At 44.2% G+C, this 25,722-nt stretch overlaps 1 protein-coding gene across 1 annotated transcript; it reads left to right on the top strand.

Moving 5' to 3' along the window:
* The first annotated feature begins 5,575 nt into the window (after window positions 1–5,575).
* On the top strand, window positions 5,576–8,290 carry PHOX2B (paired like homeobox 2B). Its single transcript, XM_019640749.1, has 3 exons — window positions 5,576–5,845; window positions 6,691–6,878; window positions 7,832–8,290. The coding sequence occupies exons 1-3, from the start codon at window positions 5,605–5,607 to the stop codon at window positions 8,279–8,281; spliced, it is 879 nt and encodes a 292-aa protein (XP_019496294.1). The 5' UTR covers window positions 5,576–5,604; the 3' UTR covers window positions 8,282–8,290.
* The last annotated feature ends 17,432 nt before the right edge of the window (window positions 8,291–25,722 follow it).

Raw genomic sequence — 25,722 nt, 5'->3', positions numbered from 1 at the left:
GTTCAGACAGAGAGCCCTTCCTGCCTAATTTAATTTTGCTTCTCCTTTCTTTGTTACAAGCAGATGTCACTTTTACATCTGTGCCTCTGATCAAATGCCCCATGTCTCCCCCACCACCAGCCCAGCAGATGTTACTACTATTAGCCAAACTCCTGCAAAAAAAGGTAACAGGCAGCCCCTTCTGCTAATCATAGCACTGGTGGTGGTGGAGGGGGGGGGTGAGGGGGGAGAATGAGAGTAGAGCAGGGCCCTACCATGATGTCCTTTAAAGGATGGATGTTGGGGATCTGTACCCCATCATCTATACAGAGATTACACATAGGGTGCCTCTGAAGTTAATTCAAATACAGAAACACCATCTATGAGTTAGCCATGAGGCTCCAAACTAAATCCACACAGCTAAGCCAGGGCAAATGCCTTTTAAAGTGACATGACCCTGAGCATACAATATTTACATACAGGAGTAAAGTATCACATTAGTACTACATGCATAAATACTGTGTATAATGTAAGACAAAACATAATTAATTTATATACACACATGCCTTCTAGGAAGTTCTTAAAAGATGGAAGTTTTCTGCCTGGTTGCTTTGTTTTCTCCCATTTGATATCCTAGCACCTGCTCTTTGATTGGTCTACCCTCTTCCACAGGTATTATACACATGCAATGGGAAAGACAGTGCCTGTGCACTGTCTAAATTTCAAAGTCAAGTGTTTAATATGCAATTCAAAGAGACTCTACCAATATCATCATCACCATGATCATAGTACTAGTAGCTAACATTCACTGGATTCTTTCCAGGTGCCAAGTACCGTGTTAATGGCTTTGAATACAATATTGTCAATCAGTTAATAATTGTTAGCTTCTCAGTGCCAAAAGGTTAGTTACCAGAAATACAAAGAGTCTCTATTATGAAACGTGTCCCATGGTTGCTAGGCAAATGGGAAATGTGAAAATTCTAAAATGCTAGGAGAATGTCTATATGGGTGGATTTTCGTGCTTGGGGATGCTGTGATTGGTTTGCTTTATGTTCTAGGGAAATGGTGTCTCAATAAATCCAGTCTAGGTTATTGTTTTAGTGCAGGTGAGTGGGAAAGGCTGCTGTCTTCAGAAACTTTCCTGGAGAAACCCAAGGACAAATCTTGCTGGTTGATTGAACTGCTGGTTCTGAGTTGAGTTTTTCCCAGTCAGTGGCCTTGCTGTGCTGCAATAATTTGGACGCAGCCTCAAATGAAGCAATCAAAAAGAAAATTCCTCTGAAACTCTCACTGGTATTTAATATTTTATTCATTCTCATGTTATTGTGCTTCGCCTGCGGTAAAACAGCCTCCTAGGAGTGAGGCATTAGGAGGCTGACAAGCGTTTTCCCATGAATTGCTACTACAATACAATGGCATTTTGTTTGCTGTTTTGTTTCCTTGTCTTCTAACATTCTTTCTGACTTTCAAGGAAAAAAAGAAGAAGAAAAGGAAACCGTCCTATGAATGGCAAAGAAAAGTTTCTTTTAAACTTTCAACCTTTTTCATTTGGTATTGGGTAGTGTGTAAACATTTTTTTTAATGGTATATATGCTGGTCGCCTCTTCCCTTTTTTGTGCTTTAAATAGCCTTTTTTTTCTTTTACCACATAGCAATGCCTTTCCATTATTGATTCAAAAAAATCAGCAGGAAAAAAAAATCAACCGTGTACACATATTAAGAAAAGAAAGTCAGAGGAAGATGGGTCAACCATCCATTTATCCATGCGGCCATTTACCTATCAATCCATCTCGCTATCCACCCGCCTCTATTAAAATAAATAGCAGGCCCTGTACACATTGCTGGTTGGCTGAAGTTGTGATCTGGACAAAAGGTCTGTTTGGGAAAAGGATGCTGAAGCTCTAATTCTATTTGTGCCGGTTGAAAATCAGGAGGGGTTTTTCTACACTTCACTTTTATTAGATTATTTCTTATAGATGGTTTCTTTTTTCCTCCCAGACGCGTGGTGGAGGCTGCTGAAGCAGTTGGTCTATAGTTGGAATAATTAAATTAACCATTTGGTACAACTTTTAGGGGAGAGCTCGCGTGTAGAAAGCACAACTCCAACAAAACAGGGCGCCGGGGCTGGGGCTCCGGCGTGGCCCCACACGCCTTTCATCTTCTGAGCAGAAGCAGGACCTTGGGCCACAAAAGACGGGCAAAGGGGACGACGGTCAGGGATGGTGGGGGGTGGGGTGGGGTGGGCAGAGGGACGGTGACACAGAACAAAATAAACCTACAAGACCTACAAAGGGGAAAATGAAGTCAAGCGCATTTGCTCATTAGACCATGCGGTCCCAGCGCTGAAAGGTCTCCTGGTACAAAGAGAAGGCACACAGCACCCGGACTGGGAGAAGCCGGGCACCAGGGGGCGCCTGGAGGAGGACTGGGGCCCGGCCCCAGCACCTGGGAGAGGGCTGGCGCGGTGGATCGCAGGAGGCGGCGACCCGAGGCCGGTGGGAGACCCGAGCGGGCGAGGGGCAGAGGGGAGCGCGAGGCATTGCCCAGGACTGGCCCCAGCTGGGCCTTCCCCTCGCTGGCCCTTGCGGGCACCACCTGCGGTCTTGCATTTCCCTTGCCCCGGCTCCTTGGCGGAGTCCTCCTCCTCTACCTCCTTTGGCTTCTCTCGGTGTCATCTTCAAACGCCTAGTCAACACTAGTTCCCCTTCGCTGCACACCGTACTCCCCACCCCGAAAGTCCCCTGGGCACAGGAACTGCCTCTGCGCACTGACAAATTCCCAAAGTTCTACATCATCACCCAAAGAGCATCCTCAAAAGCTATCGAAATAAACCTTGCTCCTCCCAGCTCCCTGCACACTCCACATCCACGGCCCGCTTCTGCCCCAATGGCTTTAGGGCCTGGGGACTGTGCCAATTAGGACCCAAGGTGTAATTGCCTGCACTCGGCTCGGGCGTAGGGCCCCGGTGGCGCCGGCCAGGGAAGGAGCTTCCTGAGCAGAGCACGCGCACTCTACTCCCAACGGAGACACAACTCCGGGTGCACCGAGGCGTGGCGCCAAGAAGGATGTGAGCCTGGTTATTGCAAAGCGCGGACCAAAACGCATCCCCTCGCGGTCACCCCACGTCATTCCATTCTGCAGAGAAACGCTCTTAAACCCCACCTAAGCGGGGTTAGGCTAGGGGGTGCTACTCAGGCCCGGCTCCCCGAATCCACATGCACCGCGGGCGGGCCTGAGGCACTCGGGTCGAGTTCTGAAAACCGGGAAGCACCCTCTCCTTACAAAGTCCGAGCTATTCCAGAAACTTAGATAATCTCTGGCTGTGCTTGACAACCTTAAAGGGGGTGAGGGGATAAACGAGGGTGGGATAATTGCAAGCGCAGCGTCCAAAGGCGCACAGCCACCTCCCGGTCCAAATGCAGATTCATATTCATGAGAGTGGGATAAATAAAGACAAATCCCCACTGTAATAACACTTGGATTCGCATCCGTCTTTGCTGGTCTTTAGGTTTAGGAGACTGAAGACAGATGTTTGCATCTCTTTTCTCCTCTTGTCTGGTGACTATAAAGAGAAACCATTTAGAGAGTTGCAATTTGTTTCCCGCCGCAGTAAAACCTTGTACACATTTATTTTCATTTCACCCCGTGCACAGAAAAGTGCACACTGGCCACCAAGGGCCCTTCTTTATCAAATACGCATTGTACAACATACAACTGCAATAAAACTATCAGCCCTCCCCATAAAACTATCAGCAGGATCCTCTGCGGGTCCCTCTGCCCTGCACTCCGGCCAGTAGAGCTTGCTCACGTCCAGAGGACGCGCCATCACCTGAGACTAGCCTGAAACTCACCCAGCGGAGAAGCACAGGGCTGGGGGGCCGTTGTCCCTGTTTAATCCATTACCGCGTCCGCTGCAGTTTAGTGCGCAATAAAACACGGTGGCAGCGGAGAGCGGGCGCCCATCCACTCCCCGGCACTAGCATCGAATTAAACCACTTAGTTTGGCAAACACTGAACGCCTAAATGCCCCTATAAAGACTTTATGAGTTTGTTACTTTAATTACTGACTTGTTACAGAGCACATAAAGGGGGTAATGAATGCAATAAAACTAATTATCTACACATTTAATTCATATAAAATATCCGGGGTTTGTTTACACCACACGGCGATTCAACTAAGCATTCCCCCTCTTGTCCACCGAGAGGAAGGATTTAATGAAATAGTTTCCCTTATTCTACTAGAGCCTAACGAACCAAATGAAAATTATCCTCCGCTTAAATCATAGGGCCACCGAGGTCCACAAATCACGTCTCGCTTCTTTGTCTGTGCCTCGCTGCCAGCACCCAAGAGCCCGAGGAACTGGACAAGAAAGGTGCCCGACCTGGAGCCTGGGCATTTAAAGAGCGAGGATTTTGCTCACTGCAGTCAGAGAACCTAAAGGGCAAACAGACAGCAAAGCTCCGTTCAAAGCCCCGGGTCTGTGGGGGATTGTGGGCACTTGCAAAAGTGGAGGCGAAAAAAAAAAGAGAGGGAGAACGCCTGAGAGGAGTGGAAGAGATACATTTGGGGGCATTTCAAGCCGGCTCGCTAGTTATGGCGTAATTAAAACGAACAACCGCACAGAACCTCCCAACCAACAAAATGCAAACCTCGCGCTAAGGCAGAAAGACAGAACTGAGCGCAAAGAAGCCATCGGTTGAGAATCCAGATGTTTTACATTCAAGAGCGTTCTTTTATTTTTTTTTAAGAGGCTGTGTAAGCTGAGTCTCTAGAAAAGCACATTAAGTCCCGACAAGAAATGCAATTTATAAGATGCTCTTTTTTTCACCCCCCTCTGCCAGGTGTATTTTAAAGAAATCCGCTTATCGTTCACATAAACCCCCTTGGCCCACTTACTCTATGTTACAGGGCGCCTGAGTCTTGCCAATGTCCCAGTTCTTTATAACATTTCATGCACTTCGGGGGGTAGGCTTGTTGTTAAATTGAGCGTGTAACGCTCTTACAAAACAGGTTTTCTATGACATCAAGGTTTCTTCTCCCTAACCGAGGGGGGGAAAAAGAGGACGAAGAAGGGGGAAACACACACACTATCTCAATTTATGCCTAAGGTATATGATCAGTTAAAAAGGCTTAAAAGCTCGGGGAAATTGGATCAGGGAGAATCGTCACCCAACTTTCATTATTTCCAAGTAGTGTGATTGAATTAAAGGGCAGGGAGCTGGTTAGAAGGGAGGATCAGGGGCTCAGTGCGTAATGGTGTGGTATTAAATTCTAATTAGAGATGCAGGAATCAATGATAGGGAGGTTGGACAGCTCAGTTCCCCAGTGCCAGCCCAATAGACGGATGAGTTATTGTCATGTAAAAAGCGCCAGCAATAAGACCAACCGCTTTGCTATTGTCCAAGTGGAAAGAGCCAAGTTTATTATGAGGACTATATGCTCTAGAGACCTCAGACAAGGCATCTCATAGGAGGCTTTTTCATAAAACTAGGCTCTGCTGGTAGTAAGGAGGCCAGTTTGGAGGCAGGCGTTGAGCTGTGCACATCTCCCCACTCCAGCCACCTTCTCCATACCCATCTTTTATTTCATTTTTCCACTTGGCTGAGCCATTCAGAACCTTTTCAATGTATAAAATGGAATATTCTTACCTCAATTCCTCTGCCTACGAGTCCTGTATGGCTGGGATGGACACCTCGAGCCTGGCTTCAGCCTATGCTGACTTCAGTTCCTGCAGTCAGGCCAGTGGCTTCCAGTATAACCCGATAAGGACCACTTTTGGGGCCACGTCCGGCTGCCCGTCCCTCACGCCGGGATCCTGCAGCCTCGGCACCCTCAGGGACCACCAGAGCAGTCCGTACGCCGCAGGTAAGGACCGCCAGCTTTCTCAGTGGAGGAAGCTGCCTTTCCGCTCGTATATAGGAAGCCTTGATTGCATTTGAAAATGGAAATGTGTTTAGTATTTACCAAACGAAATTTGCTTACACAAATGAAAGAATTTATCACGTTAGAAGCGATTGCAGGGAGGGGTAATTCACTTACAGGGTTACACTATCCTAGTCACACCCGAACCGCCAACAAAATTATCTTAAGCTGCCAAAATGATAGGCATAATTTATTTACTTTGCGATGAGACGTAAAGCTTAGAAAATAATTAAATAACAAAGAGTAAAGCTCATTACTGGCAGTGTCTCTTTTTTAAAGAACCGAGAGCGGCTCACACCTCTTTAGCTGGTCATTTTTATGATTATTCTTTATTATTTCTTTGCAGCACTTTCCCCCAACTTTGGGACCGGGTCAACTTATGAGAATTGAAAAGTTCAAACAGTGAGAGGGTTTGGTAACTTCTTCCCTGGCTCCTTGATATTCCAATTGATGTTTTCGGACTTTTCCCCCCTCTCTCTCTCTTTATTTTTTCTCTCATCAAAACACTATCCCTTGTCCCGGACCTCAGCAATCTCTAATACCCTATTTCAACCCACCCAAAGGCGCTTGTGCCAGGAGGGACCCGCCAAAATCCGAAGTTGGCGCCCCTATTTCTGTACATAACTAATTTGCTCGGTTTTTCTCCGCAGCTCCTCTCGGCCACTCTCACGCTCCGGTGTCGGTGGCGGCTCCAGTGACACCTGACCTTGAAGTCCCCACATTCTGGCTCCGCAGCCCGCGCACTCCAGACCGTTTTGCTCACACTCTGTCTCCTCTGTTGTCCCCAGTTCCGTACAAACTCTTCACTGACCACGGCGGCCTCAACGAGAAGCGCAAGCAGCGGCGCATCCGCACCACTTTCACGAGTGCGCAGCTCAAAGAGCTCGAGAGGGTCTTCGCGGAGACGCACTACCCTGACATCTACACCCGGGAGGAGCTGGCCCTGAAGATCGACCTCACTGAGGCGCGAGTCCAGGTATTGCGCGCCCGGAAAACTACCCGACTTTGTCGCACCCGGCCGGGGAGGGGTGCGGTGGACGGGGGAGCGAGAGGTACTACTGAAGGTTCGAAATCCCCGGGCCTCTCCACAAGGGCCCGAAGCCCAGGGCTGACTAGGGAGGCCAAGCTGGAGTGGCCGTGCACAAGAGGAAAGGTTAGGGCGCTCTCTCTTGGCTATGTAGTCACAGTGACAAAGTGTTTCCCACCCCAGCCAGCGCTGCAAGGCACTAAGGAGGTGACCTGCGGGCAGACCTTGCCCCCGTATTGTAAGTAGTTTTTGCCAAATGCTTCCGAATTCAAGAGCTTTTGACTTGGAGCACTGCATATAAAAGCATTTTTCCAGGAACTATGACTTGCATCAGATCCGCAAAGGGGCTGTGACTCTATGAAGGTCAGAGCCACGGCGTATTCTGAACTTTCAGGGACAGAGGTGCACTCGCGAGCTGGCCAAGGCGCCTCTCCAGGTGTACCCCCCAGTGGAGGGACAGTGCGCACCACTGCTCGCCTCTCCAGGCCCAAAGGCCAGGATGCGCAGGAACCAGACCCCTTCTCCTTCTACCGTTAGAGTTTAACTTCAGACCTGAGACCTAGGGGCGATGGGGAGTTTGAGGTAGCTCAAGAAATAGACCGAGCAAAGGTCCGCCAAAGTCAGGGCTTCCGTTTTAGGGCCTTTCTGGGACTTGCGGCCTGCGTACCTCTCCTGCAAGCCGCCATGTCCCTGGCTTGCTCAATTCACCCTAAGAAAGTTTCTCCGAAGATGCGCAAGCCACAGAGGGGTGGGGGCCGACTTGGTGGGCTGTGTGCGCGTTGGGGGTACCCGCGGCGCCTGGAGTTTAAAGCAAACGGAAAGGGAACGTGCGCCGCCCTAACCCGCGTTTTCCTGTCCTGTTCCTTTGTCCCGCTGCTTCACCGCCTCTCCTCTGGGGTCAGGTGTGGTTCCAGAACCGCCGCGCCAAGTTTCGCAAGCAGGAGCGCGCAGCAGCGGCCGCGGCAGCAGCGGCCAAGAACGGCTCCTCGGGCAAGAAGTCCGATTCGTCCCGGGACGACGAGAGCAAAGAGGCCAAGAGCACTGACCCGGACAGCACTGGGGGTCCGGGCCCCAACCCCAACCCCACTCCCAGCTGCGGGGCAAGTGGCGGCGGCGGAGGCGGGCCCAGCCCCGCAGGAGCCCCCGGGGCGGCGGGGCCCGGGGGCCCGGGAGGCGAGCCCGGCAAGGGCAGCGCGGCGGCGGCCGGGGGCCCCGGACAAGGCTGGGCTCCCGGCCCCGGCCCCATCACCTCCATCCCGGATTCACTCGGGGGGCCCTTCGCCAGCGTCCTATCTTCGCTCCAAAGACCCAACGGTGCCAAAGCCGCCTTAGTGAAGAGCAGTATGTTCTGATCGGGAACCCTGCGGCGGCGGCGGCGGCGGCGGCGGCGGCGGGCGAGCCGGGGCCCGGGCGGGCGAGCGGGCGAGCGGGGAGGCCCAAGGCTACTGTCGTCGCTGCTGCCGTGGCTTTTTCATTGGGAGCCTAAAGTAATCGCGATAAGAATAAAGAGAAAATGGCGTCGCCCCCATTTCAACCCCACTCCTATTCCCATCCTGAACCCCCAAACCAAACAAACAAAAAAAACTTCCCTGGCTTCGCACCTGCCTCGGGGCCGCGCAGACGGGCCAGGGCTCCGCCTGCTGCCCGGGCGGGAGGTGTGAGCAGCGCGGCCTGGACTCGGGGGCACTCTCAGGGGGCTGTGTCTGCGTGTCGTGTATGTCTGTCTCTGGGAATGTGTGTCTGTGGCCCGGGCAGGTGACAGGGAGAGGTGGGTGGTGGTGGGGGGGCACAACCAACTCAGTGACTTGCTTAGAAAAAGAGAAATTTTAAAAAATCTCCCCCAAAAAAAAAAAATTTAGGAAGGCAGAAACCATTAAAAAAAGGTTTTAAAACCTCAAAGGAAAAAAATGTAAGCGAGGGAGGCTGCAGCTAGCACTGAGGGCTCTCTATCTTGCGAACTCCTAAATTTTCGCCCTTCTGACAGCACAGACTCCCTTGGGGCTCCTCCTCAGGGGAGAGTAGGGATGCCTTCCAGCCTCGCTTTCCCTCCTGTCCTCGGGTTCGGGCCGCTGCGGCGACGACTAGCTCAGACTGTCCCCGCGGCCAAGGTGACTTCCTCGCGCCCGCTTGCCTGTCCCACCTCGCCGAACACCATACCGCCATTAGCGCATCCGAACCCCACACAGTTGCAACTCCTAACCCCGAATCTTTGCAGCCACTCGGCCCTGAAAGAGGCCCTAGACATGAGATGCCTTTCATCTGCAAACTCTGCAAACTGTGTCTCATATTTTGCAACTCTTCCCTTTTTTTCTCTCCCGCCAACCCCCACCGGCATTTTCTTCTTCCACCAGCTTTTACTGAACTTTTTGGCACTGCTTTGGATTGGAGTCAATTGCAGTCCACGCAACTGGCTGCAGAGAAATCGAAGGAGAAGGGAAAGGCGCGCACACAAGTCTGCAGAAGTGTCTCGGTTGGCACTTCTGTTTGATCCGAAATGACTCACATCCTGTACGGTGGATGGACTGTATATTGATGATTCCATTCTTCGCGCAGTTTAGAAATCTCTGTTGGGATTTGGCTTTTTGTTTGTTTGTTTGTTTTGTTTTTATTTTAAAAGGCACAAACTATAGATATTAGTTGAATGTTGAGGCTTTAACTTTTTTCGGTGTCTTTCTACAACTGTGTTCTGTGACTCAATTGTATCGTGTTAATATCAGTACAGACCGTCTTCTCTACGTGACCGTATAATGTTTTTTCTCTTGTAGTCTTTTTGGTGTGTCTTTATGGAGTACTAAGGTTCTCACGGGTTCAATTCCTTTGTGTTTAGAGAGATCACAGTTCAGACAATGGTATATATTTTTGTTATCAGGTGCATGTCTGTCTGATTTCTTTTTTTCTTCTCGTTGGGCTTTGTTTGTGAACATAAGCATCATAAGTTATGTTTCAGATTTTCAAATTTATTTATATGTGTTATAATGAATGCTTCTATTTAAAAGGGAAATATTTCTACATGTGCATATAGTTTTCCAAGAGTGTACCATTAACTTGATTGTTGATAATAAAAACAAAAAGCAAGTCTAGCAATTGAACTTTTCTGACTTTTCCTTGATTCGTTTTTGTTTTTCATTTAATTAAAAACAAAACGGTAACGGAAGAAAGAGGAAATTGTGCAAAGTCTCTAGAAGCCGCAGCGGCTCTGGAAACCTAGGCTGGCTGGAAAGTCGAAATTCATGCAGCCAAATTCAGCCAATATAAAATTTAGTGCTTGAGACAACGGCAGGATATTTTTGGTCCGGGCCTGTTTGTTTCCCAGTCACGGAGCACAAAAGAACATCAGGGCGTTGATAAAAATGTTCAGATCGGTGCCTAGGCAGAGGCCCCACGGACTGCTGGCAGCAAAGACAGGATTTGAATACCCGACTTTGAGAAGGACTCAGCTGCGGATTCTGAGCGTAGGCGCCTTCAGGACCGATAGGTTTTTGCGGTTCAGCCGACAGACCTCAGGCACCCAGGGACACCAAAGGGTCTCTACGTGGGCAGGTGGATCAGGAAGGCACCGGGCAGACAGCAGCTCTGCAACGTTTGTGTGTTTGGAGGAATAACACCTGCGACAACTGGAATTAGCAGTTGCACGGACCAGATTGTGCTTTTCAGGCGTTGTCCCATCTGCCCTTCAAAACAACATCACGAAGTAGGTACAATTTCTATCTTCATGTGCTTTTAACAGATGAGGAAGCTGAGGCAACTGAGAGGCTAACTTGCTCAAAAGCCCTGGGCATGAGCGATGGGGGCAGCCTTTGAACCCAGGAACTCTGATTCCAGAGCACGCACGTTAACTGCACCACTGGTTCCCAAAATGTGATCCTGGCGCCAGCAGCATCAGCATTACCTGGGAACTTGTTAGACGCAGGCATTCTCAGACTTTACCTTAGGCCTATTGAATTAGAAACCCTGGGAGTAGGGCCTAGCAATCTGTGTTTTAACAAGCCCTATAGAGGATATGAGAACCACTGAACTACACTATAAGAAACCCAAATGGGAATAGTTGTGTGTGTGTGTGTGTGTGTGTGTGTGTGTGTGTGTGGTGGGGGGGATGGGAAGATCTCTGGCAGCTTCAATGGTCCCCTTTTGGAAGGGAGGAGTCATCACCACAGCTCCCAGATGAAATTCTGCCTCCACCTTAAACTGCTTGACTGGGCCACCTTCTTTAAGCAGAAGCCTGTGTGTACTTCTGGTACTTACATTTGTACCTCTCTGTTTGGGCCTAATAAATAGATAAGTCAGTTCCCCTCACCTGACATCTGAGCGGAAGCTACAGTCTGCCTCCCCTGGTTTGAGGATTAGCAGCTGATATGGCTTGAATTTATCAGGGCGTCTCACCTTAAGCATCCAAACATGGCTTGCATCAGATCATACGGGTTTCATTCAGAAATTCCAAATCTTTGGATCTAACTTCTCATAGTTTTTCTAAAGGCCTTTTAAATAGTCTTTAAAAAAATCTGTCTCTAAATGCCCTTCACTAAACCTTTCAAGGCAACATTCTGTAAACAATGGCATTAATTGTGCTGGTCTAACATGCCTGCAATCTCAGATCCCTAGACCCCAGTCTTTGGTTGTAAATATAACTTAGAAAGGTCTGGGAGAGGGAAAAAAAAAGGCAAGAATTTACTGATGAAAAGAGCATTCTTCAAGGCTCAGGTAAACCAGTCATGGGCTTTGCTAGAGGAAAATGACCCTTGTCTTAGGCGCTGAAGACTACCAGGTAAGCCTCTGAGAGCTGATGGGCAGGCCAGTGGGACAGGCATTCTGGAGAAGGCAATACCAGGAGAGAGAAGGAAAACAAGGAGTAGACAGAGAAAGAAGAGAGACAGAGAAAGAAGAGGAAAAACAAGTAGAGAAACAGAAAGAAGAGGAAAAACAAAGAACAGTTTTTGGAAACCCCAGTGAAGGCCCTAGAAATCCTTTCAGATGTGAACAAACTACATGGGGACCCCCAAATTCCCTTCCTTTGGCCTTGACCTGCTTTGAGCACCTCATCTCCAGGAAAGGCAAATTCTAGGGATTGGTGAGGAAAACATGCTCCCAACCTCCACCTGACCTAGCTTCCCAGAGGACTGTGTTTTAAATGTCTGGAGGTATCCCCACTTTAGTATTTCAAATATCATCTTCTTTTTAATTTGGGTCACCTTTGCCTCTCTTAGTGGTCAAAGAAACGAAACTGTTGGGAAGCAAGTTTATGATTGCATGCAAAAAAATGCCCCTGTAATCTGATGGAGCCTAGTGGCAGGACACTCTGTCTCCTGAGTTGTGTCATTTCCTTGGAGCCTTGCACAGTGTGAACAAGCTCACTTTCACTTTTCCTCTCCTAAGGAATTTGCATTTTGGCTCATCAAGACATCCTTTTTCCTGGCAACTCCCGGGACCACATGTGACTTCACAAAAGCTGCATGAGCTGATGCCAGATGGCCACCTCTAAGCCAAGTTTCCTTCAAGATGGCTGAGTACAGAGAGCCAGAGTGGTTTTAGAGGAGAGCTGATAACCAGCAAACAGTAGCTGTCTATAACTCACACCGGAGGCTTCTCTGTGGCTACCTCATGTCCTTAAGGAGGATAGCCTGTGGCTAGACAGAGATGGCCCTCAATTCAGTGAAAGCATCTGTTGACCTTGGATGGCAAATGATCCCTCTAAGCTTGATTCACCCACCATAAATGTGAATAATAATACAGACTTGTGGGGTTGTTGGGGCATTAAATAATATATACAACAAATATCTGACACAATGGGAAGTTTTCAGCAAATGTCAGCTATTATTATTATTATTATTATTATTATTATTATCTACTTCTAGATTCTTTATTTCTTTAGCTGAAGTCTCAGAAGATTAAAAAGAGCCTTCAGTTGTCGCTTAAGTCAATGGCCCAAGAACGCAGAATGTGAGAGAATATGCCAAGTTTGGAACTGGAGAACTTTGCTGAGGGTGACAGTAACAGATTAGAATAAGCCATGGGCTGACAAGTAATAACTACTAATATGTATTGAGGGCTTATTATATGCCAGGTACTTTTAAGCTTACAAGCTTTAAAGCATTTAGTCCTTATAACTACCCTATGAGAAAAGTACTATTCCCATTTTTTTTTTAAGGAGGAAACTGAGACATAGAGGATTTAGGTAACATGCCCAGGGGCACAGAGCTAGTAGTATTGCAGCAGGAATCCAACTCCAGTTTGTCTCCAGACCTCATGTTCTTTAAACATTGCCCTTTAGAGTCTCTGCAAGGAGAAGAATTCCTTTTAGCCTGTGAGGTCATACACTACCAGACCTGGGAGGAGATCTCATCTCACCAAAAGATCCAGAAAGGTAGACGATAGTTAGAAAGGGCAACAGTACTGGGAGGGGAGTCCCAGTTAGATTCAGTGTGAAGTCATAGGGCTGAAAAAGAGAGGCTTTGGGATCCCCAGGAGAAGGGAAAATATTTCCTGCCAGGCAACGTATTTACAGCTCACAATCTCTTTCTGGTAATTGAACAAGACAAGAAATAGCCAGGGGCATGGAACATGAAAGGAAAAAGAAGAATTATATTATGAAGTGTGGAACATCAGTTGGTGGAAGGAATGGATGTCAGGAATAGATGTCAACCTCTAGGCTCATCTATCACCACCATGACACACGGGTGGTACAAATACCACCTGAATCCTTAATTTTCCAGCCTTGATTCCAGAGGGGGTGCACCAAAAATCTACATGGACAGATAGTGCTGAATGCCTTTACCCAATAGTATTTCCATGTGGAAAAGCAAAGTACAATTGCAAAGACCTGTGACTTCCTTAGGCCAATAGGCAGGGTTATCCTAAAACAGTCTATGACCACGTCATCATCATCATCACAGTAGACATTTTGGATTGTGTTAGTCTTGGCTTCACTCAGAAGTTCTTGACCTTGAGTTCATGGATATAATGCAAGGAAGAAAGGAAAAAATACATATAGATTTTTACTAATTTGACCTGAAATTTAGCATTTTCTTCAATGATAAACGTAGGCAACAAAGTCATGGTATTATTAGTACAGGTGATTTTGTCACCAGTGGAAATCACAGGCATTTTTTTCAATTACAGTTGACATTCAATATTATATTAGTTTCAGGTGTATAGTTTCAGGTGTATAGATCACAGATATTTTTATTTCACTTTAGAGTTTTTGAAGCTATCTCAATTTATCATTTATATTCACCATTAATTTGAAATTATGGTAATAATTAAACTAGCCACTAGATCTTGTTATTTAATACATTAATAAAGAAACATAGACATGACCATAATATAAATTTGTTTTAAACATATTTGATAACTTTAACTTACATCTTTTGTAATACTATGAACTTTATTTTTTTGCGTTGAAAAATGCTATCTTGAGAGGGTTCACAGGCACCGCCAGCTGTCAAAGGGTCTATAGCACAATATAGAGCTCCTGGCTAATTGATGAGAACAGTGTTTTCCATCTTTCTGTGAAGCTCTGACTTTAAGAACTTCTCATCAGGACCAGAGCATGTAACGTTTTATTTTACAGGTAGACAAAATCTTAGAGAAGTTTTAAAGCTGTCACATATTTTTTCAAAGGACAAAATAGAATAAAACAAGCTCCTAAAGCTGAACAACAAAAAAAAGTTGCAGGATTTTAAAGACCACTGGCTGGGTGGAGGTGACTGTGAGACAGCATGGGAGAATAGAAGGTGATGCAAGGGTTTCAGTGGGACTTGAATATTTTTATACTATTTACTGAGTGTTTACCTGAGCCAGGCACTGTGCTGAGTGCACTACAGAGCAGCCCTCTATGATGACAGTGGGGCTTTCCTTTTTTCCCATTATTGAAATCCAAAGCTATTGGGTCACTTGTCCAAGTCACACCACGAATAATGGCAAAGCCAGGACTCAACCCAAAGCCCAGCCTCTTAACCAATATGCTAAAATAGTTTTAAAAAATAGGAAGAGAGCTCTTCATTTGCCTAGCTGTCAATTCACTTCATTTTTTTGTCTGAACCTGAAGCTATTTGGTTTGTTAAGGCCAAGCGATTGAGCAATGATGTTATTAATACTATAGCCATGTGTTTGATGTCAAAGACCATCCTCTGGGGAAAATCAGACATCAAGGGGGAAATAAAGGCTTCTTACCTGAATATAATTTCATCAAGAAAGCAAGTGGATGATTGTTTGCTACTTGCTATCCAAAGATTTAAGTGGTGATGTCCAGAACAGGAAGGGCCTGGGTGTAAATTATTATTTATTCCTGAAAGAAATGATTTCTTTAAAGCCCCAGTGTTATGACCACCTCAGGCAAAAGTGGAGTGTAAACCCAGTTTGTCTGAGGCACAGGATATTGTGCTTTTGGAGGACTTACTATGTGTAGACACTTTGCCAGCTGTTTTGCATGCGTTATGTATTATATAACGCCTGTCAAGCCTCCTGAGGTGGATATTATTGTTCTTATTTTACAGGTGAAAAAATTCCAAGTCACAGAAAGGATGAGTAACTTGCTGAAGATCCCAGAGCTGGTAAGTCCCAGAGCTGATGAGCTCTGAATCCATGACCCTTTAATCCCAAAGCCCCATTCTCTGGAAGGTTCCAGAGGCTGGAGGAGTCCCTGAGATAACAGCCTAGAGCACAGCACTGCCCGTAGCCTGACTGCTCATATCCTAAGCCAATGTGAAAAAAAAAGTAGAGAGGGTAATGAAAATGTTCTGGGATTATGTAGTGGTAATGGCTACACAACTTTGTGAATATACGAAAACCCACTGAATTGTATACTTTAAAAGGGTGAATTTTATGGTGTGTGAATCATATCTCGATTTTTTTTTAAAGCAGAGACTAACATGGGAACCCCAGCACCCTTTTGTCTTCCTCTATGATGTCCTTGATTTCTTGCAGGTATAATTCATCTATACCTTCATCTTAAAATCAGAGCAACATAAATCAACAGAGAGTGGAAAATATTACTGTTTTATTAACCAGTTACTCATATTTTTAGGCTAGTGAATGCATGTTTTCCAATATTTATTTTAAAATAAAATGGGCAAAAAATTCTTAAGGTGAAGGCTTTGTTTTACATTTAATATTTTTTTTCAACATAATTATTTAAAGTCTGAAGAGCTGTTAAAATAGAGATTTTTTTTCAATTATAGTTGATATTCAATATTATATTAGTTTCAGGTGTACAGCATAGTGGTTAGACATTTATATATCTTATGAAGTGATCCTCCCATAAGTCTAGTACCTACCTAGCAACATTATATAGTTAATACAATATTATTGACTACATTCCCTATGCTGTACTTTATATCCCCATTACTATTTTGTAACTATCAATCTGTAAAAATAGTCAGACATTTTAACTGCCCCTGTATCTGACCCTATATCGGGACAATCATGCATGGAAACTCCTCTCTAGGGCCATTCTTGTCTTCTATCGAAGGAAAAGAAGTCAAATTTAAAGACTATTTGAAAATGTCCAAGGGCATTCATCTACTTATGCTGAGATTTTCTTCAATTACATCAAAACATAAACAAGTCATTTGTTTAAAAATTCTCAAATGACTGTTTCAGCACATATTTATTAGCAGAAATCAGGGTAGCCTACCTGTTTCATGTTTTGTTGTAAGGTATTTTGAGAAATATAGATGATGCTGGCCTATGAGTTTGCAAGAATATGCAAGTTGCATTTTGAGGAATCAATTTTTTTTTTTTTTTAGCTGAGCCATCCTGCTACCTGTTGGCAACTCAGAGGCTGCTCAGCTCGGGCTGGACTCGAACCGCTGTTGCTCAGAGCTCAAACTCTTGAGCAAGCTCTTAACCAACTAAGCCACTCGGCCGTCCCTTGAGGAATCAATTTTAGGACCTTAAGATAATTGTCGTTTTGTTAACTCAGGATTCTCTGGCTGAGACAGCTTCTATAGTAGTCCTCCCTTAACTGCTGCTTTGCTTTCTGAGGTTTCAGTTACCTGTGGTCAACCACAGTCTGAAAATATTAAATGGAAAATTCCTGAAATACAGAGTTCTTAAGTTTTAAATTGTGCCATTCTGTGTAGGGTGATGAAATCTCATGCCACTCGGCTCTGTCCATTCCAGGAGGTGACTTATCCCTTCGTCTAGCATCTCCATGCTGTATATGCTCCTCGCTTATTCCTCCCTTAGTAGCTCCCTTGGTTGTCAGATTGACTGTCGCTGGGTGTCCCAGTGTGTGTGTTCAAGTAACTCTTATTTTACTTAATAATGGCTCCAAAGCGCAACCATGGCGATGCTGGCAATTCTGATATGCCATAGAGAAGCCACAGAGTGCTTTCTTTACGTGAAAAGCTATGTACGTATAGGAAAAACATAGTATATACAGGATTCAGTACTATCCGCAGTTTCAGGCATCCACTGGGAGTCTTAGAACGTAATCCCCGGTGGATAAGGGGGGACTGCTGTACTTGGAAGGAGAAAACCATATCTAGAAGATAGTCTAGTAGTTACTTTCTCTTTGGTGGGACATCCTCCAGCACTGTTAGTTCTAGGATTGGTTAGGACTATTTTTCATGTCATTAATGCCTACTTGTAGGAAAAGTAGTTTTTAATAAGTAATAGAAACATAGCTGAAAAATTCAGTGCTTTAAAGTTCTAAAAAACTGCATAGGTAATACACACACAAGGTAAAATTCAAATGATTCAAAAGCTTATGCAGTGAAAAGTATATCTCTCTCTTACCGCTGTCTCCCCAAAGTAACTAGTGTTAGTAGATTCTTTTTTATCTTTCTTAAGATAGTCAACATATATAAGAGCACAAAAGCCATTACATTATATTCAATTTCTGTACATTGTATTATTATTATTTTTACTTAACATATACAAGTTCAGACAATTAGGTTTGTGAACTCATCCTAGAAAAAGTGCTACATACCTCATTGCTGAATATCACTACAGTCACCTTTGAAGTACTCCCCTTGGGAAGCTATGCACCGACACCAGTACCTAGTCACCCTTCAAAGCAATTTTGGAACTCTTTTTCTAGAATGGCCATCAAAGCTGTCATCATATTACCTTTGATGTCCTGAATGTCATCAAAATGTCTTCCTTTCACTATTTCCTTTGTCTTTGGGTAAAGAAAGAAGTCATTGGGGCCAGATCAGGTGAGTAGGGAGGGTGTTCCAATATAGTTATTTGTTTACTGGCTAAAAACTCCCTCACAGACAGTGCTGTGTGAGCTGGTGCATTGTCCTGATGCAAGAGCCATGAATTGTTGATGAAAAGTTCAGGTTGTCTAACTTTTTCATGCAGCCTTTTCAGCACTTCCAAATAGTAAACTTGGTTAACTGTCCAGTTGGTACAAATTCATAATGAATAATCCCTCTGATATAAAAAAAATGTTAGCAACAAAAAATAAATTAAAAAACAAACAAACAAAAAACAAACAAAAAAAGGTTAGCAACATCGTTGCAACAAGTTTGCACACTTAATTGTCAGATCTCATATCCAAAGGTCACTCCCTCTCAAAACCACTAACTCTGCCTTGTATTTAATGGCTGCATAGTTTTTGGTTTTCAAAAAGGAATGCAACATGGTCCCTATACTCCTAATGGTGCCTTGAATGGAGAGGAAGAATGTGACAAGAGACTAACTGTTTCCTAACAAACGTTTTTCTCTTCTTCCAGTTAGTGAAAGAATCCCTTGACTTTTTGACTGGCTGAGACATGCCATCCAGAGAGACACTATATATTTCCCAGCTGCCCTTGAACCTAGACATGGAGATATGCCTACATTCTAGCCAATGGGATGTGAGCAGAAGCGATCTGTGCCACCTCTAGGTTACACCCTTTAAAGAAAGCTATTTGCCCTCAACTTCTCCTTTTGCTGTGAAACAGAATGAAAACATGATGGTAAAATAGAAGGTGCCTGGGGCCATGGACTATTCCTTAGAGTAGAACCACCCTATTATCTTCTACCAATTTTTACAGAGAAATACATACATTTATTCTGCTAGCAATTGTTTGGTCTGTGGTAAACAACTGAACCAGTGTTTTAGCAAATATAAGAGGTGTCCTTGAAGAGTTGACATTTGTGCTAAATGTTGAATAGGAATCACCAGATAGACTGGGGAGTGAGAATGACATTCCAGGCTGCTGCATGTACAAGGTTGGAGAAACTTAAATGATTTTTTAAAAAGCCAGTAAGTGGCACTTGGATTAGATAATTCAGGTGTGCTGCCATCACAACACTCTCGGTATGATGTTCATTTAAGGTTTTTATTCCCCTGGAAAATGTTGATGGACTTGGGTATTGCTCACATGAACTGCCTAATGCATTTGTGATTCACCGGGACATCCCAGAACAGGTTTTTCCACTAAAAGGACATGAAAGCCAATCGTAACCAATCCCAGAGCTAACAGTGCTGAAGCACAGTCCCACCAGAGAGGAAGTAACAACAGGGTTATCATTTAGATGTGGTTCTCTCCTTCTACATAGAAACTTTCTGAGCAGCAGAGTCCTGGGTTAACAAAAATACATAATTGTCCTGAGGCCAAAAAAATCAATTTCTCCAAATGCAACTTGTGTCTTCTTGAAAAACTCATATGCCAGCATCATGTATACTTTTCAAAATACCTTACAACAAAACGTGAAGCAACCTTCCCAAGGACTGGGTTAGGGAGATTAGGTGCTGAGTAAATAACCTTTTCGCAGCAGCTCTACAAACATGCTTTACCATACATGAAAAAGGAAACCTACTACTAACAACCAATAATAATAATACTTCACTTCTCTTCAGGGTTTATCAATGTACTAGAAACTACGCTAAGCACTTTACATGCATTATGTCATCAAATCTTGGCAATAACTTTATGAGATGGGTACTATAATTATCCTCACTTTAGAGACCAGGAAACCAGGACTTAAAGAGATTAAATAGCTTGCTCAAGTTCCTACAGCTGGTAAACAGCAGAGCTGGGATTTGACTTGAACTCAGATCAGCCTGACTCCAGACCACTGTGCTCCACTGGACCTGGTTATGTACAACAACCTGTGTGCACTTATGCATTAGAGCATAAAAGCTTCCTCATGACCCTATAAGGGTCTTGTTTGTGTATAAGGCAGTATTTTACACATTCTAGTGTGTGATTAAATATTCAAGAGCCTTTTGTTGTTGCATGTGTGAGTCTACAGATTCTAAGCCACATCCTTCCACCAGCTAATGCCTGCTGAGTGTTTACCTGAGTCAGGTGCCTATCGGGCCCCAGCAGATGGAGCAAGAAGGATTCCATGATGCCCTGGAAAAGGGTGAGATCTGTTCCTCTCCTTGCCCATCACTTCTCTAGCAGGCAGCCTTCCTCAGAACCCAATTCACAATAGGATACCAGAAGCAACTATATGGAGTTGAGTTTAGGAGGTTGGCTCCAAATGACAGGGGTTACATCCTTAGGTCCTCCCTCTTTGTGGACCAAGACTTTCTCCTAGAGCCAGAGGGTCAGTGCCTCTTCTAAAGTACAGTTCCCAAGCTGCCATCCTATTTTGGCTAAGTATTTCAGTGGGCTGATTCAGGAAGGCCAACACTTTGCAATGTGAGCCTGGGGACATCTGTTGTAGCTGATAAATGCATTGTACTCACCCAAAGCCCAACAATGTCCCAAGTAACTAACTTATAGGTTCAGAACCTGCTGTGCTGCCCAGTGGGTCAGAGTATGAGTGATTTCATTTAGTCCACACAGCAGCCTTATGGGTAGGTGTTATTATTTCCATTTTCCAGATGTATAAACTCAGGCTTACAAGGGGATGAATAACTTGAATGAGATTGTTTGGCGAGTAAGTGGTGGAAACTTGGATTCACAGCCCCCTGCACTTTATTCAGTGGTTCTGTTGCCTCCTTTGAATCTACATTTGGAACAGAAAAATTATAGAAATAACTATTTGGAAAACATACGAGCCCTGACAATTAAGTTTGCGAACTTGTTGCGACGATGTTGCTAAACTTTGTTGATATCAGAGGGATTATTCATTATGAATTTGTACCAACTGGACAAACGGTTAAATTTGGAAGTGCTGAACAGGCTGCATGAAAAGGTTAGATGACCTGAACTTTTTGCCAACAGTTCATGGCTCTTGCATCATGATAATGCACCAGCTCACATAACACTGTCTGTGAGGGAGTTTTTAGCCAGGAAACAAATAACTATATTGGAACACCCTCCCTACACACCTGATCTGGCCTCCAATGACTTCTTTCTTTACCTGAAGATAAAGAAAATATTGAAAGGAAGACATTTTGATGACATCCAGGACATCAAGGGTAATATGATGACAGCTCTGATGGCCATTCTAGAAAGAGTTCCAGAATTGCTTTGAAGGGTGGACTAGGTGTGGTATTGAGCACAGCTTCCCAAGGGGAGTACTTCAAAGGTGACAGTAGTGATATTTAGCAATGAGGTATGTAACACTTTTTCTAGGATGAGTTCACTAACTTAATTGTCTGACCTCATATGACATTCTTCACCCCTACCCCTTGGGCTATTTTAAACAAGAAAAATACACATGAAATTACCCATCACCTCTAACTTCAACTGTTGCTGGAGCAGAATCACTGAGATCACTGGGTGTTATTGAATAACAGGAACCCTGCTGGAGTTAAACATCAGCTCCGAGGCTGCTCAGACCTCGAGGAGCCAGGCCAGACCAAGTGTCAGAACTATCTAGCCTTTTCCCCACAGCAGGATTATTTCCAGCCACAGCCAGGATGGGAGAGTCTTCAGCAAGCCTGCAACATCAAACCGGCCACATCAATTCGCAGAAGCACTTTGAAGAGGAACAAATCAATAAGTTCCTTCCCCTCAAGATTGATAACATTATCAGGAAGCAACAGATGCATATTAGGGCACAGTACACCATGCAGGGAAGGTGAGCTCCCTGCGCTTCAGTTCTGCCTCTGGAAAAGCAATTGTAAATCAGTGGCTGAACCTCAGCACTTGCGGCACCTGTCTCAACAATAAAAGCTAATTCTCAATGCATTTGGCAGGTTTAGATGGGCCATCACATACTCTGTCTCTTTTGATTAAGACCCTACAAGGTGGATGTTACTGTCCCCATTTCACAGATGAGGTTCAGCAAAACTAACTGCCCAATGTGCTTAAGACCATAATTATTTATAACCAAGCTGGACTTGAATCTTTGGACTTGGAACGCATATTCTGCCTACTCCCCAAGGGTCCCCCAAACTGCATTCAGTTTGCATAATTTTTGATACATCAGAGGCCCTCTTATGTAACTTATTATTTTTCTTCTCATTAATCTAGTTTTCTTTACCTAAATAAATTTTTATTAAAAGGAAATTCCCTATAATCAATAATGTTGTAAATATTTTTTAGGCAGCAAGTTGAACTCATGTCTGGTCAAGGAGACCACTGCATAGACAGTGTAGAGGCCTGACCACTGCACTGTATTTCTGAAGCTGATATTGAGTAATATTGTATGTCAACTACAATTATATATACATATATATATATATATAGTCATGGGATGTGGAGTAAAGTGGTAGAGTGTGGGAATGGAGTCAATGGAATCGTAATAGATAAGTATGACATCGGGGGTGGGAGGGCAGTGGGTGGGGGAGGGGGTTGTTACTTTGTGAGGGGTGAAAAGGATAACTATTGCATTGTTCTCTACACCTAAAACTAATAATAAAATATAAATAAATAAATAAATAAAGGAAATTCCCTGCCACCTGAATTGTTTGTGTTTTTTTTTAGTTTTAAATAAATAGAATTTTAAAAAGTCAGTTACCTCCCCCACACACAAAAAAACAAAAAACAAAAAACAAACAAAAAAACCACACCTGAGCGTAGTTTGATTGACCCAAATTTCCAATGATGTTCAAATTAGGCCATATTGTCAGTCCTAACTCCTAAGTGCTTTCCTTTGCCTGCTCAGATATTTAATTCCTTCCCCTCACATTCCCTGGACACCTCCTTTAATCAGCACTGAAATGGTTGGAGCTCAGCTCCTTGCATTGATTACCTGGGCTATCATAATGGCCTCCTGTTTCAGCTTCTTCCTTCCAGGCTAATCCTCTCCAAATTCATCCTCCACAAGTTGCTAGCTTTATCTTTCCAAAGCACAGATCTCCATCACCCTACAAATGTCATTGAACATACTTAATGACTCCCTGTTGCTATAGGATAAAGTCTAAATTCCTAAATATGGCCCACAAGGCCTTTCAAGAGGCAATAGCCACATACTTCTTCTTTTTCTAACCTTCCAAATTTTACCCCCCAAAGCATCTAATTTAAAGGGCTGTGTTTTATTTATAACACTGGAACTCAACTCTTGATAACACCCCTCTCATTTCTCTAATGGTTTCTTGCCACCACCTTGAACTTCTCTAACAGAGTCTGTTGAGAGAAAACACTCAACATTTGTTGATGGACCTGTAGAGAAGAGGGATATTTCACACCTCTGGGCTAGGTGTTTTATGTGAGAAATGCTAAAGAAACACAGAAAAAATCATTAGTCAATTCATGAATTATGCATAGATTTTCTACTTCCCAAAGGTATTCTTTAAAAACAAAGTTTATTCATCGATTACTTCCTTTTAGTGAGTGGAAATGTTGACTGAAATTTGGTTCTTGGTATGAAATGCAAGACTTTAGAAATTCAAATATATGTTGAGAAAAGCATACATTTTCATTTATTACCTGACAATGACTGAGGTAGAAGGCTCTTCTTAAAGCAATTACCAGTTGGAGGAGAAGTATAAATTTAGCATAATTCATGAGCTGGTTTATTTTTCTTTCTTCCAACATTAGTCTGGGTTTGGTATGAAATAAGCCCACATATACCTTAAGTGCAATCTACTTTATGCTGCCTTTGCCTTACAAAGTCAGTAGCTTCATCACAGCTCCATTCTTCTATTCACGTAATACTTACTGAGTATTCTGAGCCAGGTGTATTCTGAAGCATGGGATTGTTTGACACAATGACTGGTATATCCAACATTACAGATCTTTGCTTTAGTCCAGAGGCAAATTGACATGTTTAGTGTTGGTTGTTTTACAAGTTATATTATAGAAACTGTGGAGATACGCATGGGAAATTACGTAAATCTGTCACCTTCTCTTGATTACAACTATTTGTCCTCCACATCTGTACCCTGATTCACATTAATGACCTCACCATGCATAATCCATGCTTTTTATGTTGCAAAACCGAGACATATATATTAATTGATTTGATTGTGGTCTCACTGCAAATTCGTGTGTGTGTGTGTGTGTGTGTGTGTGTGTGTGTGTGATAGGTAGGAGTAGAGGAGGGGACAAGGGAGAAGAGTAGAAGCAAAAGAAAACTTGACTTGCTTTTATTGAGTGCTTACTGCATGCCAGGCACACAGCATACCCTAGTTCATTCAAGCCTCATAGCACTTTGTGGTAAATATTCTCTCCCATTTTACAGATGTAGAGACTGGTTGTATAGATTGTAATCAGGGAACCAGGCTACAAAGCTGTTCTTTCCACTATTCTAAGCTAGCACCCAGGCCTGTGGCCCCCAATCCAGGGCTCTTTCTATTCCATCATACCTCTCTGATCCAGCTGAAAGACAGATTCAGTGCTCTGAGAATGTCCACGGGTGGCTATCAAATTAATTCTGTCTTTCCCACATTTTGAATTCTCAAAGTCTTGTTTGCATTGTTTTGGACATATAGCCTGCAACTCTTACTCATGAGCTGAGCTTTCTTTCCCCTCTAGCAAAATAAACATTGCCCACAGAGGTCATATTTGCTGATGATATGAGTCACGGAAATCTGACTCAATTTCATATTTTTGGTATCTAAAGCAGGATTTCACATGGAATATAAGGATAAGTTTCAGTAACCTCTGTCTGTTGCACTTCTGTCTTTATTTTGAAGTAGGTTCAGAAGCTGAGGAAGGCCACTGGATATTAGACTTCTGGCCAGGGGTAATATTCAAACTGCCACCAATCAGCACTGACCAATCAAATGGAGTACCCACCAGGAAGGGTCTGATCTCTAGGGCCCCACTCAGTGACAGACACTAATCCTTTAGCTGTTGGATCATGGAAGAAATCTGAGGGTCCCAGGATAGGAATTGGGAATGCCAGGTTCTCAAGCAGGCATTTAGGAGAACCTAGAGGAGTGATCCTTTACTATTCCATGGTACAGCTATATTTTAATATTTAAACAACCAGTGCAACCATATTGGTACTTATTGATTGAATATTGGCCTTGCTTCAGACTCTCTTCCTTACCTTAGAACTCCTGATCCCATTTCTGCCAGCAGGTGACTTTCCTATACTAGGCTGGTGTTGCTTCTGAAGAGAGGGGGGGAAAAAGGGATTACATGTGACCTTGAGGAGTTGTTCAGTCTTTCTTTGGCCTCCTAGCTCATCAGCAAGCCTTGGAGAATAATGCTCTATGGCAGTGACTGCTGCTATTCACCAATATCCATTCTTCCCTTCCTATAATAACCCAACTCTGGAGTTCTAGCTGGGCACATAGCTGCCAGCTAGACACGACATTTCCCACCCTTCTTTTAACTTCAAAGTGATAATTTGTCTGTTTTTAGCCAATGGGATTATACCACTTCCAAACTGTACCTTTAAAAGAAATGAATGAGTTCTCCTTGTCCCTTCATTCTTTCCGATGGCTGGGATACATGAAAAAGATAAAGCAGCTACCTTGGACCAGAGGTTGCTGCATGCTGAAGACGGCAGGTCTACTCTGCTATCCTGGACTCCTTAGCTCTAAACCATTACAAAGGAGAGAAAGGTT

The sequence above is a fragment of the Hipposideros armiger genome, unplaced genomic scaffold (assembly GCF_001890085.2).
Source record: "Hipposideros armiger isolate ML-2016 unplaced genomic scaffold, ASM189008v1 scaffold_53, whole genome shotgun sequence".
NCBI lineage: Eukaryota > Metazoa > Chordata > Mammalia > Chiroptera > Hipposideridae > Hipposideros > Hipposideros armiger.
This window is presented reverse-complemented; position numbering and strand designations above follow the sequence as displayed.